The sequence below is a fragment of the Spermophilus citellus genome (assembly GCF_964194105.1).
Source record: "Spermophilus citellus genome assembly, chromosome: X".
NCBI classification, from domain to species: Eukaryota; Metazoa; Chordata; class Mammalia; order Rodentia; family Sciuridae; genus Spermophilus; species Spermophilus citellus.
Window position 1 is genome coordinate 11184973 of NC_138190.1, and position 17144 is coordinate 11202116.

The 17144-nt window shown below is 39.2% G+C and overlaps 1 protein-coding gene across 1 annotated transcript in view; it reads left to right on the forward strand.

Annotated features, from left to right (window-relative positions):
• GRPR (gastrin releasing peptide receptor) overlaps positions 1-15225 on the forward strand; it is a 33056-nt gene extending 17831 nt beyond the window's left edge. The window contains exons 2-3 of the mRNA XM_081278347.1: positions 11302-11653; positions 13910-15225. Of these exons, the coding sequence (XP_081134473.1) occupies positions 11302-11653; positions 13910-14299 (742 nt within the window). The 3' untranslated portion in view covers positions 14300-15225. The remainder of the gene's footprint in view (positions 1-11301; positions 11654-13909) is intronic.
• The last annotated feature ends 1919 nt before the right edge of the window (positions 15226-17144 follow it).

Sequence of the window (17144 nt, forward strand, 5' to 3'; positions counted from 1 at the left end):
TTCCATTTTATCCCTAAGCTTCTATATCCCTCATATCCCAGAGTCAGTATCCTCACTCCTGAAACCTTCCCAGTGTCAGTGGCTCTTTCTCTAGCCTCTTTCCAGCCGCTGGCTTCTAGTCCTTCTCTGATGCCATTGTTTATCTCCCCTCCAATGTCCCACTCAGATGGCTCTTTGGCTCCTTTTGGTTCTGAGGCCTCTGGACATATGAAAGAGCCAAGATACCTCACTCTTGGCTTCACTCTAGGCCTCAGACCACAGGGAACAGCAATATATATATATATTATATATTACTGTTGTTATTATATCATTATATATAATAATATATAATATATTAATGATATATAATTATATATAATATATCATTATATAATTATATATTAATTAATATATGTTAATTATATATCATATTATCATATGATAATATATTATTTTATTATATATATATATATATATATATATATATATATATATAAATAAACATTCAGTATAAGACTCAAGGAAGAACAGGAATTTTATATCTGCTTAGGAATACACTGCTTTCACCATGGCTCTAGCAGGTGGAGGATAGATCTTCTGATAATTTTCTTATTTTTTCCTCCTTATTTCCAATATCAGAAATCATGGATTGCATAGTCAATCACAAGACCATGGTGGTAGAAAGCTGTATGACCTGGTGATAGGCCTAGAGGTCATCCTGCATGGGCTCAAACTCTGTTTCCAATACTTAGCACGGATGGCCTTGTATAAGTCACTTAGCCTCAATTTCCATATCTGTAAAAAAGCAATAACATTAGTACAAGCCACATAGGATTGTTGTGAAGATAAAAGTGGTAATTTAAACAAAGCTCACAGCCCAGTACCTGATTCATGTTAAGTCTCCCATATGTTTTAGCTATGACAGCAGTGGTGGTCACTATTGTTAGTAGAATCAGTCTAATTGAAACTCAGGTACTAAATAGTTTTATTCCTGTGTAACCTGTGTAAGAAATTTGCACACAGTATTTACTAAGTGAGACTTGGAAGAAAGTAAATATGTAGAAATCTGGTTGCCTGCAGCCCTTGCCCCTACAAATGTCCCTTCTACTTGTTGGGGGAAGAAAGAAAGAGACAGGTGGGAAGAGAGAGAGAGAGAGAGAGAAGAGAGAGAGAGAGAGAGAGAGAGAGAGAGAGAGAGAGAGAGAGAGAGAGAGAGAAGAAGAAGAAGAAGAAGGAGGAGGAGGAGGGGGAGGAGGAGGAGGAGGAGGAGGAAGGAAGGAAGGTAGGTAAAGAAAGAAAGGGAAAGAGAAAGAGATATCTTTTATTTTCTTTTTTTTTTGGTACCAGAAATTGAATTCAGGGGCACTTGACCACTAAGCTACATCCCCAGTCCTATTTTGAATTTTATTTAGAGACAGGGTCTCACTGAGTTGCTTAGCACCTCGCTATTGCTGAGGCTGGCTTTGAACTTGTGATCCTTCTGTCACAGCCTCCCAAGCAGCTGGATTACAGAAGAAAGAGAAGTCTATTATTGGGAAACAGAGCTTTCCTACCACACTTGGAGGTAGGACTTTATATACATACATGAAGGTGATGGCATTGACCTCAAACCATACTATAGAATGAATAACTGATATCTTCTCTCCTCCCCAAAGCAGGGCCTCCTCTCAGGGAGTTAGTGGGCATCTACAGGTACAGGACATGATATCCTCCCTGATAGATAACTTGAGAATTTTAGTCAGAGATGGTCCTGCCTGGATACAGCATCTGTCTTTTGATCTCTTGAAAGAAAAAGTATGATTCCATGTAATCATGGAACATGGATCATGATGTACTTCCCTGGCCTGAGTTTAAAACTCACTTCCTCCGGAGACAGAAGGGTCTCTGCTACAGAACTCTAGAAAAACTCCTGAAACTTTGGCTACATTTTCCAGAAAGAGTCCTCTGGGACAACAGACAAGTGGGACTCACATGCTTCTAGAGAGGTGTGACCTATAAATCAGAGAAGGGAAGAAAGTGTCAAGATTTCTATTTATATTGCTTTTTATTTAAATGTAAGGATGAATTAACCATTAGCAATACATAGGGTCCAACTTGACTCTATGTCAGAGGATCACTGACTCTATATCAGAGGATGTCTTAACACCTGGTGCACAGGCAGCACAATGGGTGTCTCACCTCATAGGAGACTCAATAATGATGACATTCTTAACTCCTTCCTGCTCTTTCAGCTCATAGCAAGGCCTTGCCAACTGATATATGTTGGTGCATAATCTAGTTTTAATTAAACTAACATCCCCAAATTGATAAATGGCTACAAAATATTCCTGCTGAAACAAAACAAATCCAAACAAAATCCCACAAATTTTAGCTGATATTAAAATTGAAAGTCCAAGAGAACATTATGAATATAACAGAGAAGACACATCCTCTGTTCCTGGCATGGGCACCAATCAGGTATGACACATTCAATCACATCATTTTAATAAAATGCACACTATTATTTCAAAGTTTGCATTTTACACAGTTCATTTTTTAAAAATTCTGCATTTTACAATATCCACTCACATTCAACAATTGTCATTTCTTAGATTTTGTTCTAAGTGTATGTTCTGTGTGTGTGTGTGATATGTGTGTGTGTGGGTGTGTGTATGTGTATTTATATATTCGTTGTGTTTTGTTTTGCTGAGCTTTGGAAAGTAAGGGGCAAACATCTAAAGTTTCACCCTTAAGTATAATAGTATATATTACCTGAGGGAAAATAAAAACTCAATGTCATTATCACACTGAATGAAATTAACAATAATTCTTTAAATACCACCTAATATGTAACCATAATCAAATTTTCTCTGTTGTGCCAAAACATCTTTTATTGGTTCTTCAAAAGTCGGGCTGGGGATGTGGCTCAAGCGGTAGTGCGCTCGCCTGGCATGCGTGCGGCCCGGGTTCGATCCTCAGCACCACATACCAACAAAGATGTTGTGTCCGCTGAAAACTAAAAAATAAATATTAAAATTCTCTCTCTCTCTCTCTCTCTCTCTCTCTCTCTCTCTCTCTCAAAAAAGATATTGTGTCCACCTAAAATTAAAAAATGAATATTAAAAATAAATAAATAAATAAAAATAAAAAGTCAAATCAACGCTTGTGCATTTCATTTGTTTTATCTCTTTAATCTCCTTCAAGGTAGAATAGTTAACTCCTCTATATTTTCTTTAAAAAATGACGTTGAGTGCTGGGGTTGTGGCTCAGTGGTAGAGCACTTGCCTAGCATGTGCGAGGCACTGGGTTCGAGTCTCAGCACCACATATAAATAAATAAAGGCCCATCAATAAGTAATAAAAATATATAAAAAAATAACATTGAGACCATGCCTGTAATACTAGCAGCTTGAGAGGCTGAAACAGGAGGATTGTGAGTTCAAAGCCAGCCTCAGCAACTTAGCAAGGCCCTAAGCTTCACCCTTGCTAAGTTGCTGAGAGTCTTGATGAGTTTTTGAGGCTGGCCTTGAACTTGTCATTCTCCTACCTCAGCCTCCTGAGTAGCTGGGAATATAGGCATGTGTCACTGCTCCTGGATTGATTTGTGTATTATTTTAAATACATTGAGTTATCCATTGCCACTGTTGTTAGTTTACTGCTAAGCTTGTCCTAAATTTTTCAAGGAAGATCTTTCAATATGCCTTCTAAGTTCTTTGCCATGAATCCATTATATTCAGCACTTCCTTTCTGACTGGCACAATAAAGTGTTTGAGGTTCATCTTGTACATTTCCTACTCCAGATATAGGATCAACCATTTTTTCAAAGACTTCTGTTTTCTTTTAGTAAGTAAAAAATGTAGGGTGCCTGTTTTACTGTGCATGATATATTAGTACAGTAATACATGTATACAATTTATACATCAACACATTCAGAATGTAGGTGCATGCCCACTTTCTTTTTACTGAGTGGTATGTCCAATTAGTGCAATTAGAACTATAGGAATGCAGCAAGGGGTGCCTTTGCCCTGGATCTGAGACTAGGTAGCTGCTTGGATCATTTTGCTCATCTTTTTTTTTTTATGGCAAAGAATATTTTATTCTGGCCTAATGCAAGTGGCGTTGAGACTTTTGCAATAGGAGAGAGAGATTGAACTCAACTCCCTGCTCACAAGTTTTTCAAGTTTAACATGGATACATGCTTGTCCTTGTTCATGATATCATTTCCAGGGAAACAAGGGGCTAGAATCAAGTCAACTCTACTGGCTTTCAGGGTCTGTATCCTTGTGCTGCTGACGTCTACTCTGCCCTGCCTCCCAAGCTTGGGAAGCACATTTTTTGCATGGCAAGTTCATCCTTCACCAAAATGGTTATTACTTTCTTAGCTAGATCCTGCTAAGGATCTTAAAGAGTTCTTAGTGAAAAGGAGTTGTGTACTTTCTCAAGTGCCCCACTCCTCTGCAACCACCCGCTACCCTTCCTCTAGCTTGCTCTTGGGTAGCAAAGTACATTGACAAGGTCCAGACAAATATGTCAGCTGAGAAACCGTGCTTCCAAACTAGAGGAGCATTGCCAGATGGTTCTTTCTTCTCCACCCCACCGCTTCTGTCCTCTCCCTTTGTCTCCCATCTTCTCCTTTCCTCTGCCTCTTTCTCCAATTTCATTGTTTTTACTTTTCTTTTTTTTCCTCCTCTGTTCTTTCCATCTTCCCAGGATTCTGCTCTGAATCCCAAGTCCATATCCCAGAGAAAAGTAGGCTATATTAAGAAGAGGTAGAAAAGAGCATTAGAGCGATTTAGTTTAGAGGAAACGGGACAGGATGACTGTAATCGGTTACATACTTAAAGATAACTGTTGGATGTGCACTAAGAGTCAGGAAGTTCTCCATTTGCAGAGCCATAGCTCAAAGGGAGATAAGATTCCACTGCTGTGTGTTGTAGTCTTTTTACAAGCCAGTTAATAATTTTTCAGAGAAATACTTCATGTTATTCTCAGGAGAAAATAAGGCCAGTGTTTAATAGTTTTGTCAAATCTTTTTAGGTAGGATTCTAATTTGAATGCAGACAGTGTGTCAGTTACCCTAGAGACCATTCTGTTCATTTTGTTTTTTTCTTCACCTCTGTCTTCCCCACGTAGTGTACATTTGAATTGTAATGGAAGTTTTAAAATATTTTTGTTTAACAATTCCGACACACTTCAGTAGATAATTATAGACAAATAAGGGCTGAAATGCTGGATCCTTAAAAAATAAACAGACTGCCCACATTGAAATAAAAGACATACTTTTCTGTGGGCAAAGGTTTCCAACCCTGAGTGTAGCAGCCAGCTACTTCTTCTTGCCAGGAATCTCTTTGACACATTAATCTTGTTATGTAGAACCTTGTTTGACCTTTCAAATGTTTGCATAAGAAAAATGATGCACAGATGTTTTCAGAAGTGGGAAAAATTGTCTTGCATCCCATATTATCAGAGGAGTGAATGTGTCAGTCTTTGGAAGAATGATTCTTACTAAATATGTAAAAGTAAATCTTATCTCTCTCTCTCATTTGTGACAAGTTGGAAACAAGAGAAACATCTGCAAGTCTTGTGTTCATGATCAATTAATTAGCAACTATTTGCTGAGACCCTACTTTAAAATAAATGGTATGCAGAACAAAGAGCTTGGGGCATTTTTAACACTACATAAAGAAAGGAAGAGAAGCAGACAGAAGCTTCTGACCTCAGAAAAGTTAGGAGGAAGTAGAAAAGATATACCCAGAGAAAGCTAACAGTTGAATTCAAGATAGTTTATAGTTTATTGTAAGTATAAAATGCGAAGAGTTGAAAATCCTCTCATAAAACTCAGACAGATTGAGAGAAAGAATAGGGATGTTTGAGGCTTATATTGGTCAACGAAAGCTTCATCAAGATGTTACTTAAGCTGAAATTTGGGAGGATTTGACTCAGATGAATGGAGTCTCTGGAATTGAGCATGAGGAAAACAGGGAGGTAGGCAAGTGATGGACATTTAAGAACTTATGTATCTTTTTAGTGAAGCAGAAAGTTGACAAATCATTCTTTCAGGGGACAAGACGTTGGGGGATGATATATATGGAAAGATCCTGGAAATAAATCTGGTAATTAGTGCATTATAGTTACATATAACAGTGGGGTTCATTTTGACATAATAAGCCTCCCTCTTATGTCTGCATCATTGCTTATCTTTCTTCCAATCCATCTACTCTGTTTATTCATCTTCCATGTGGTTCAAACATGGCTGCCATGAAAACTTCCTTGACATCAAAATCTTTTCAGCATCAAACATTGACTAACTACATTCTACCTCTTTTTTGGGGGGAGGGGAGGGAGTTAAATACTTATCAGTAAGAGGAACTCTTTAGTAGATGGCCAGGCAATTCATTAGCTGGTTGGGTATCCACTTCCTCCAGTTCAAACAGACATCACTCTTAAACAGAAACAACCCAGCAGAGACTCCTGACTCCCTGTATTGGGAGCTCTGGGCAGAACAGTCTAAGGCAGAAGAGGAAATAGATGTGGTCCATGCTCTATAGGATCATTAGAGATTCAGGGAACATTTAGTATGTTCTGCATATGTTTGAGATGTGTCTGGTCTGTTTCTCTGTGTCTAGAAAAGATTTACCCAAACTTTCTTCTGAAAGAGCTGTGGTAACCTGAAAAGCATTGATCTCAAATTAAATGTCGACTCTACCACCTCCTCAACTCTGAGCTTCAATTTCCCATCACAGGATGAGGCTAATAATGCATACCTGTTGGGGTTGTCCGGAATATAAATGAAATAATGTAGATGTCATTATCTGCTTGGCACAAAACAAGGACTTGTTAAAAAAGATTTCTTTTGATTCTTTAATATGTTATGAATATTCCATAACAGAAAAGTCCTTGCAATGTATTTCTACATTCTATTTTTAATTTTTAATACAATTTATTTTTAATTGCACATTTTTACATGTCTTTAATAAACAAGGCCTCTTATATAACACAGTTACAATATCATTATCTCACTCAATACACTAAAATAATTCCTTGATAGCACCAATACTACATCTATGTTTGATTTTTTTCAATAGTCTCAAAAATATCTTTCAATAGTTATTTGGTTTGAATGAAAACTCCAATGGGGTTCACATGTTGAATTGGGTTGATAAGTCTAACATATCTCAGTCTGTAACTATTCTCCCAGTTTTTCTATGACATGCATTTATTGAAAATAGTGGGATCATCATTTTTACAGAATTTTCCAATTTAGAATTTGCTGATTTTATCCTCAAAGCATCATTTAACAGGTTCCTCTATTCCCACATTTCCTGAAAACTGGTTCAAACATGGCTGTCATGATCACTAGAGGCTTACTTAGATTTAGATTCAAATTGTTTTCTGGCAAAACTATAAAGGAAATGTTTTTGTATTATCTTTTATGTTTTAAAAGTCATGAATTTGAAATGGTAGCTCAATAGCTCCCAAGGCATTTTGAACTTAGGAACATGGCATTACCAGTTGATTCTGGTTTACTCATGCATAAGTGAGTCACCTTTACCAGAGACTTACTGGTACTTATGACTGACATCTTCCAGAAGATGCAGATAGAAGTCATAGTTATCATTTTATCTTTAACAAACATATTACTGATGCCTTTTTATACATATCTTTGGCTAAGGATGGTCACCTATTCTACAGGGCTGGGGCTAAGGCTGGGGCTGGGGCTCAGCAGTACAGCATATGCCTAACACTTGAGAGGCACTGGGTTCGATCCTCAGCAACACATAAAAAACAAACAAACAAATAAATAAAACAAAGGTATTGTGTCCAACTACAACTAAAAAAATATTAAAAAATAAATAAATAAGTAAAGATGGTCATTTATTCTAATTAAAAAAAATCAATTCCCTGCCTGGCCTACACTATAAGTTAGGAATAAAAATGTTTGAAATGATTAATGAATAGAAAAGAAACTAGATCAAAATAGAACTTATCTTTGAAAATTGTATGTTATTTTACTAATTATTTTAAATAAAAGTAAAGCCAGGGGTCTGGAGTTGTAGCTCAGTGGTAGAGCACTTGCCTCGCATGTGTGAGTTACTAAGCTCCATCCTCAGCACGGCATACAAACAAATAAACAAGGCCTGGGGTTATAGCTCAGGGTAGAGCACTTGCGTCCCACATGTGAGGCACTGGATTCGGTCCTCTGCACCACATAAATATAAATAAAATAAATCAAGTAAAGATATTATGTCCATCTTTTTAAAAATCTTTAAAATAATAAACAAAATAAAGATATATACATTTATAAAGATATATAAAATAAAGATATAAAACAAAGAAATATAATAAAGATATATAATAAATAAATATATATAATAAAGATTATATATAATTATTATTATTATTATTATTATTAATATTATAAAGAAAGTACAGCCAAGCACATTGAAGCAAGACTGGGGTATTATTCTGAAATGTAGTAAATGTAGATCATGTAGTAAATCATAGCCCTGCCTTTCCTACCTGAGTTGAAAATAGAGAACTAGATAAAGGAATCAGAATAATTGCTTCCACATTTGATGAAGGTATTATCCAGAGTATGTTTTAGGTCCACAGCAATACAGAACTTGTTGACACTCTGGTATCTTGTATTAGACATACCATTCCCCTAGCCAGGGACAGTAGATGACCTCCCTGAGCCCGATATACAAACCAGATTCTTGTTTTTCAAACTTGCCACTTAAGAGCTCTCTCCTTTCCCCAGCAGGTGGAAAGTGAGTGAGGATTCGGGGCGCATCCAAGACTGGTAGCTCAATGGAGTCTGATCAACATGGAAATGAATAGAAATAAGTAGACTCACTGAAGTACATGATATAAAATAATATTATAAGTAGAACCCAGTTCAAACACAGTATTTTCAGCATGAACAGCCTCACATTTAGTTGGTCCCAACTCATGTCAACTTCCACCTTATGGCAGCTCATGTTTCATCGAAGAATCATTTGTGGAGTGTGTGCGTATCACAGTGCCAGTGCATGTCAAGGTGGAGAAAGATATATTCTTCACCAACCAGAGGCTCAGCCTCTTGTGGGTTCTCAGACAAGTGCACACAAGATACACGGTGGTCCAGTTTGCTGGGCATCAGATGTGGAGTTGTGTTTGACATGGAGTCACGCTGCTTAGCCCTCTGGAAGAAGAGATGTGCCCAGCTGCAGGGGGTTGGAGGCTATCAGCTCTTTCAGGGTCTACTTAAGGTTTCAAACTGTGGTCATGCTCTCTTGGGTGGCTTCTGCTCAAGTGACTGACTCTGGTAGGAAAGAAGTCACACTATTCTTGGATGGCTCCAGCCAGTCTCTAAGCAAAGTGATAAGACAAGTGGCTGGCCATTTCCACCCAAGGCAGGACTCTTCCACTGGGCAATCTATGCTCCCAAACTTCCTATTAGGTGGGTGTAAGACCACCAGCCATCTTGGTTTGCTAGGCCTGAGAATCTTCCTAGGATGTAAGCCTTTCAGTGCTCACTCTGGAAAATTCCCAGGCAAACTGGATGGTTGTTCATCCTTGCAGGTGTAGACCTTGTGACATCTGCATTATGTCTGACAGCGACCTCTGCCCAATTCTGCTTCCTTCCCCCTTTTCTTTTTCTTTTTTGTTTTATTATTTTTTAACTTCTTATTTGGTCTTTTTAGTTATACATTACAGTAGAGTGCATTTTGACATATCATACATACATGGAGTATAACTTCCCAATCTTAGTTCTACATGATGTGGAGTTATGCTGGTCATGTATTCATATATGGACATAGAAAAGTTATATCTGATTCATTCTACTGTCTTTCCCATTCCCATCCCCCCTTCCCTTCATTCCCCTTTGTCCTTCTCCCTTTTCCTTTCACATGTATTACTGCCCAATAAACCTTTGGTACTCTTAACTGCATGCCTGTATCTGCTTCCCAGAGCACTTGATCTGTGATAAATGGCTCACAAACCAGTAAAGACCTAAATGCTTCAAGAGAAGATAACACTGAAAGAGTATGGGGGCAAGGAAAAGATTAATTTGACAATTACAGGGCTCCTCCTGGGTAAAACAATTTCAGTGGAAATTCCACATCCTTTGAAAGATAAAAAGGGGCATATTTAAAATACTCAATGACCTAAGATTCCTTGAATTCAATTTGAATCCTCAAAATGAAGTTTTTGCCAAATATACACCAACCTCCTTGTCTCTTTAAACAGTAATGTGCTTCATTATTAATTTCTGTGATTTAATGAGAAAAATGAAAGGAACATCGGCTTTTCTGTGAAGTATTCTCAAAAGCAAGAGAGACTGTGAATTTTACAACATGGTAACTCTGGTTAATAACAATGTATCGTATTCTTTAAAATCACTAAGAGTCCATATGTAGGGCTAAGGATGTGGCTCAGTGGTACAGTGCTTGCCTAGCATGTGCAAGGCCCCAGATTCAATCCCCAGCGCTGAAAAAAAAAAAAAAAAAAAGTCCATATGCAGAACCTAAAGCAAAGTAAGGGGGAAAAATGGGGGAGTGTTGAATGTCATAGAGGGAAGATCAGTGGAGTAGAAGATGGAGATGGAAGTGTTAGGTGGAGGGAGGGGAAAGAGAAGGAAATGCAGAATGAATTTGATAATATTACCCTATGTGCATGCATATACACCAGTGAATTCTGCCTTTATGAACATCTATAAAGCACCAATTAAAAATAAATAAATAAATGAGTGGAAGGTCGACCAGTAGAATAGAGGAAGGAGGCTGGGGAAGGGAGGAGGGAAGAGAAAGAGGGGGCACCAGGGATTGAAATGGAGTGAATTAAATTCCATGCATGTATGATTATATCAGAATGAACCCAACTATTATGTATAACTATAATGCACTAATAAAACCAAAAGATACGTGATGTGATGCATATGCTAATTAGCTTGATGGAGCCATCCCACAGTGTATACATATTTTGAAATATCATGTTATGCACAATAAACGTGCAATTTTATGTGCCAATTAAAGAAAGATTTTAAAAAGGAAAACTTCTGAACTAAAAGAGAGAAGGAAAGAGGAAGAATGTGGGCCAAATGTTACTGCTGGAAAAAGGGAAGGCATCCTTCACAGCCCAGCTAAGATGAGGCAAGCCACGTGTGCTTGGGGTGTCAAACTGAAGAAGCCACTCATGGTCAGGGCCATGTGAATTCAGTCGGGAGTTTCATGAACCTGAAAGTGAGCACCTCCTTCAATATTATACTTCAGTGTCTGACTTGCCGCACCCCAGTCCCGGCCCTGGCATCTGTAATGACAGTAGGCAACTTCTGCAGAACTTTCCCTCTTTCTTGCTCCAGGTACAAAGCCATTGTCCGGCCAATGGATATTCAGACGTCTCATGCCCTGTTGAAGATCTGCATCAAAGCCGCCTTGATCTGGATCATCTCCATGCTGCTGGCCATCCCAGAGGCTGTGTTCTCTGACCTCCATCCTTTCCATGAGGAAAGCACCAACCAGACCTTCATTAGCTGTGCCCCATACCCGCACTCTAATGATCTGCACCCCAAAATCCACTCCATGGCTTCCTTTCTGGTTTTCTACATCATCCCACTGTCGATCATCTCCGTCTACTATTATTTCATTGCCAGAAACCTGATCCAGAGTGCTTATAATTTGCCTGTGGAAGGAAATATACATGTCAAGAAGCAGGTGAGTACTTAGGAGAGACCTACTTCTTCCTTGAGGATTTGGTCCCTTGCTTTTTTTTTTTTTTTTTTTTGGTTGTTGTTTGTTTTTGGACCCCACTGATAAGTACAGTGTTTAGGCTGCCATGTTACTTGGTTTTGCAATAAAATGACATGAGTGATCTGCAGTCAGGTGCTTCTTTAAACTTCATTCACATTTGTTTGGCTAGGAAGAGGGTTCCCGCATAGAGGCAAAGCAGAGGGAGCAGGAAAATGAGGTCAGTTCAAAAAAAGATGGGGGCGCACACCTGTAATCACAGCAGTTCAGGAGGCTGTGGCAAGAGGATTGCAAGTTCAAAGCCACCCTCAGCAACTCTGTCTCAAAGAATAGAAAGGGCAGGGGGTATAGCTCAGTGGTTAAGCATCCCTGGGTTCAATCCTGGTACAAGAAAGAAAGAAAGAAAGAAAGAAAGAAAGAAAGAAAGAAAGAAAAGAAAGAAGAGAGAGAGAGAGAGAGAGAGAGAGAGAGAGAGAGAGAGAGAGAAAGAGAGAGAGAGAGAGAGAGAGAGAGAAAGAAAGAAAGAAAGAAAGAAAGAGAAAGAAAGAAAGAAAGAAAGAAAGAAAGAAAGAAAGAAAGAAAGAAAGAAAGAAAGAAAGAAAGAAAGAAAGATGTAATTTGATTGAGAAAGGCTCACTGGTTTGGCTCAAAGCCAGATTTCATGGCTCACTCACACCCTCTGAGCCTTGGTTTTCTTATCTGATATAGGGTAATAATCCCTATTATTGTAAAGTTAAGGAGCATCTAAGACCTAGAGTTCCTAGCTTGTAGGCTGTCCTCCTTATGTGTTAGATTCCCTCCTAATCCTTCATGACCACCAAATTTCATCTTTGAGGTACATATGGTAGACACTAGGGGCTCTGACTTTCTTGTCTCTGTCAGTTCTTCTTGCATTCTAACCCAGATGCAGATCATGTGATATTTATGATGGAAAAGTAGAAAGATTCCCTACTTAATTTAAATGAATAGCTGACCAGAAGTGGTGGTGCATGCCTGTCATTCCAGGGACTTGGGAGTCTGAGGCAGGAGGATTGCAAGTTTGAGGCCAGCCTTAGCAATTTGGCAAGGCCCTAAGCAACTTAGGGGGACCCCATCTCAAAACAAAAAATAAGAAGGGCTGGGGAAGTTGTTCAGTGGTAAAGCACCCTGGGTTCAATCTCTTGTACCTCCCCCCAATATCTGACTCTCACTTGGAGACCTCACCTTTCAAATCCCTTCAAAATTCTCTTTCTCCCTTTTTCCTTTCTCTTTCTCTCTCTCTCTCTCTCTCTCTCTCTCTCTCCTTTCTCTCTCTTGCCTCAGTTACCAGGGAAGAGTGACAGCCATCAATGAAACTATCTCCCTACTTGAAAAATTTCTCAGTGATATCTAGTGTACCCCAAATTCTTAAATGAGAAACAAATTTCTCCCTGAGGTAGGACAGGGAGCTGGGAGCAAAAGGGGGTGTTCATCCCACTTCACCTAATTACCTTCCTATATAGAAAAGCCTAGAAATAACTTGAGATTAAAAATAATAATAGGCAGTTATCTTGACTTAGCCAGTGAGGAAGAACAAAGCTGGCTGCTTTTTTGAGCATTGGAGGGAATAAGAAATTATTAACTGTAGAGCCAAGAAAGGCATAAAGTCATATGGCTGATAAACTGCACCCCTGCTCTCCCGAGGAAAAAGAGAGCATTTACTAGAATTTCATTGTGCAATCCATTCAAGCATGTAATCAACTTTGTTCAAAGATCTGTTCTCAGCAGCATGTTCTAACTCTATTCTACCTCGTGGCTTTCTCCTTCCTGTTGTCCATCTCTGTTGCTGAATCTCTCTCTCTCTCTCTCTCTCTCTCTGTCTCTCTCTCTCTCTCTCTCTGTCTCTCTCTCTCTCTCTTTCTCTCTCTTTCTCTCTCTCTCTTTCTCTCTCTCTCCCTCCCTCCCTCCTCGTGGCTTTCTCCTTCCTGTTGTCCATTTCTGTTGCTGAATCTCTCTCTCTCTCTCTCTCTCTCTCTCTCTCTCTCTCTCCCTCCCTCCCTCCCTCCCTCCCTCCCTCCCTCTCGTTTGTTTCTGTTGTTCTTGTCTCGATTTTTGGATTCTCTTGTCCTCTCCTACTGAACCCTTTTTCTGTGGCTTTGTGAGCTAATTGCTTTTCCCTGCCTGTGTCTGTCTGAATCTTCATCTCCTTTCCTCTGACACTGGCCCCTGATCCCTCTGTCACTCTCCATGTGACTCTCTCCTTAGATGGAATCTCGGAAGCGGCTTGCCAAGACGGTGCTGGTGTTTGTGGGCCTCTTCGCTTTCTGCTGGCTCCCCAATCATGTCATCTACCTGTACCGTTCCTACCACTACTCGGAAGTGGATACCTCCATGCTCCACTTTGTCACCAGTATCTGTGCCCGCCTCTTGGCCTTCACCAACTCCTGCGTGAACCCCTTTGCCCTCTACCTGCTAAGCAAGACTTTCAGGAAACAGTTCAACACCCAGCTCCTCTGTTGCCGGCCTGGCCTGATGAGCCGGTCCCACAGCACTGGCAGAAGTACCACCTGCATGACCTCCTTCAAGAGTACCAACCCCTCCGTGGCCACCTTCAGCCTGATCAATGGAAACATCTGTCATGAGGGGTATGTTTAGAGTAACCCTTGACTTTGACCCCCTAGGGACTCGGGGCTTTACTTTATGGCCAGCCAGAAGCCCCAGCCCTTGAAATCTGTAGTTGTCTCTGTACCCTCCAGAGGGCTCTTGACTGGTGTAGGTGGGTGGGGAGGGGCCCAAATGGATCACTGTTGTGTTTCTAAGTTACCAAGGCTTAGCTTTCCCATTTCATCTTGTAAATGAATGGAAAGCAAACCCCTCCCCTTTTTAGAAAAGGAAACAAGCAAGAAATTATTATTTAAAGCATCAAGACCTGATATATATAGGCATGGCCAATTAAGTCACAGAAACAATCTGGCCCCCTAGATGGATAAAACAAGGAAATCAGGCCTTGACTGTCTATTTTGGGAAACTTCACCTTGTCATTTCTTTAAGCAGAAGCTAATGCTTTTAAAATATGACTCAATTCCTTTTCCAGGAATATCTGTAATACATAAACTGGAGAACTTTTATTTACATCCCTAACATGAAAAGTAGACCCTATGAAAAGCCTCATATATGAACAGTGCTCTCCAGATTTATAGCACTGCAAGCCAGTTTAAGATAAGACAAACCTCAATTTGAATAACTACCCACACATGGAAATAGGAATAAAAAACCTCTCTAAATATTGATTTAAAAAAAATTTACCGAGGAATAGGAGGAATACTCAACACATAATTTTAAAGCAAAAATACAATCAAACACATTCACATATGTAAAGATCAATGTGTGGCTATAGAGTGATATCTCACATTGTGACTATCACCCAACTTTAATTCTCATAGTGCCATTCTACCATAGAAGATAAATCCTCTTGTGGAAAAAGTTGACCATGCTGTCAATTCCTTAAATATTTAAAATATTTATAAATGCATAAAGGATGATATTTATTCTTGGTGTACAGGTTTTGTTTGTTTGTTTTGTTGTTGTTGTTTTGGCACTGCTTGGGATGGAACCCAGGGCTTTGGGCATGCCAGACAAATGCTCTACCACTGAGCCACACTTCCAGCCCAGTACATAGATTTTGAGCCACATGTATTCACTTAGATTTAGATGTTACATTGAAGCACTGCTTCCAATATCAGAAAGAAGGGATTATATTTGAGTAGAAATAGAAACATGTTTATATTTAATGTATGCTTCCCCTAAAGTTTGTGGGGGCAAATTAATACAATTTCAATAACATATATTTCTGTCTGAATATGTACAAGAAAGTTGTAGGGGGCTTACCTTTAAGAACAGATTTTAAAAACAGGTACAGATTTGTTTCCACTTCAGAGGAGTATTTATGAAATAGCCCATGTGCAGAAAAAAAGACTAGACTGATTTTTTTTTCTAAGTGCATAAAATTGGCTGTAAAAATGATTGGACTATCTTACTTTTGAAACCCTGATTCCAGTTTTTCTTGACTCAAAGACAGGCCAATTCTGACAGATTGCAACCATGTAACTCAATTTCAGATGAATCCAAATTCTGCAAATGTGCCCTAATGTGTATCCCTTGCACCCTAAGGCAATTGGCAATTTTAGTTAAGGTTTCCTCTCCCTAGGTGAGATAGAAACAGTCAGCAATCTTTTCCACCTGGCACATTTGAAAAGATTTTTTCTCTTGATACTGGAAAGCACTCATTTTCTGTGGAGCTTTAAGAGTTAAGACTAAGACCGTTGTAAAGACCTGTGTTTACAATTGTATTAGCTGGAGCGAAGCCTCTTCACTGCTGCTTTCTACCTGGCCTGATGTACTGTACACACCACGCCTTTTTTGGTAACCCATAATTACACTGCACAGTTTGAAAAGCAAGACAGACAATGTAGCACAAAAAAGCAAGATGTCTTGCTGTCCCAACTCTGCCTCTAGCTATATGACTTTGGCTATCAATTTCCCTTCTTTGCAGGTGCAGTGGCACACATCTGTAATCCCAACAACTAGGGAGGCTGAGGCAGGAGGATGGCAAGTTCAAAGCCAGCCTTAGCAACTTAATGAGGTCCTAAGCAACTCAGCCAGACCTTGTCTCTAAATAAAAAATAAAAAAGTGCTGGGGATGTGGCTCAGTGGTTAAGCACCCTTGGGTTCAGTCCCCGGTAACGAACAACAACAAAAAACTCTCTTCCCTAAATTCATTTTCTTTTCATATCCAAAATGAGAAGACAGTGCTAAATCCCTCCATTGCTAAAATTATCTGAGTTTCTTCATCATTTCTAGTTCTATGTTGAAAGCATTTATATAGTTCTTTTTTTTTTTTTTTTTGGTACTGGAAATTGAACCCAGGGGCACGTTACCGCTGAGCTACAGCCCTGCTCCCCCACCCTTTTAATTTTTAATTTTGAGACAGGGACTTGTTAAATTGCTTAGGGCCACATTAAATTGAAGAGGCTGTCCTCAAACTTGCAATACTCCTGCCCCAGTCTCCTGAGTCACTGGGATTACAGGTGAGCACCACCATGCCCAACTGTAGCTCACTTGTTACAGCTGCCCTATTTCTGCATCTCTTGCAACAATAACTCTTTGGAATTCTTTCAACCACCATTTCATACTCATGTGCACACTGGTGGTATCAAAGGAGACAGGCCATTCTACTGTGTAAGGGACTCCTTGGAATTATTTGCATGAATGCCCAATGTTTTGGAATTAGAGCTGAAAGAAATGTAAAACATATTGCTCAATCTTCTCATTATTCAAAGGATACTCTTCCTAGTCACCCTTTGACTCCCATACATCTGTTATACTGAACTACTGTTCCAAAATTTTTTCCTTGGCTTCCTTCAAAACCTTTGCATATGAATGAGTTCAGGCCTAGTTAGTTGCTAACATATATAGTATTCTGGGTGCATAGAATTCCAGT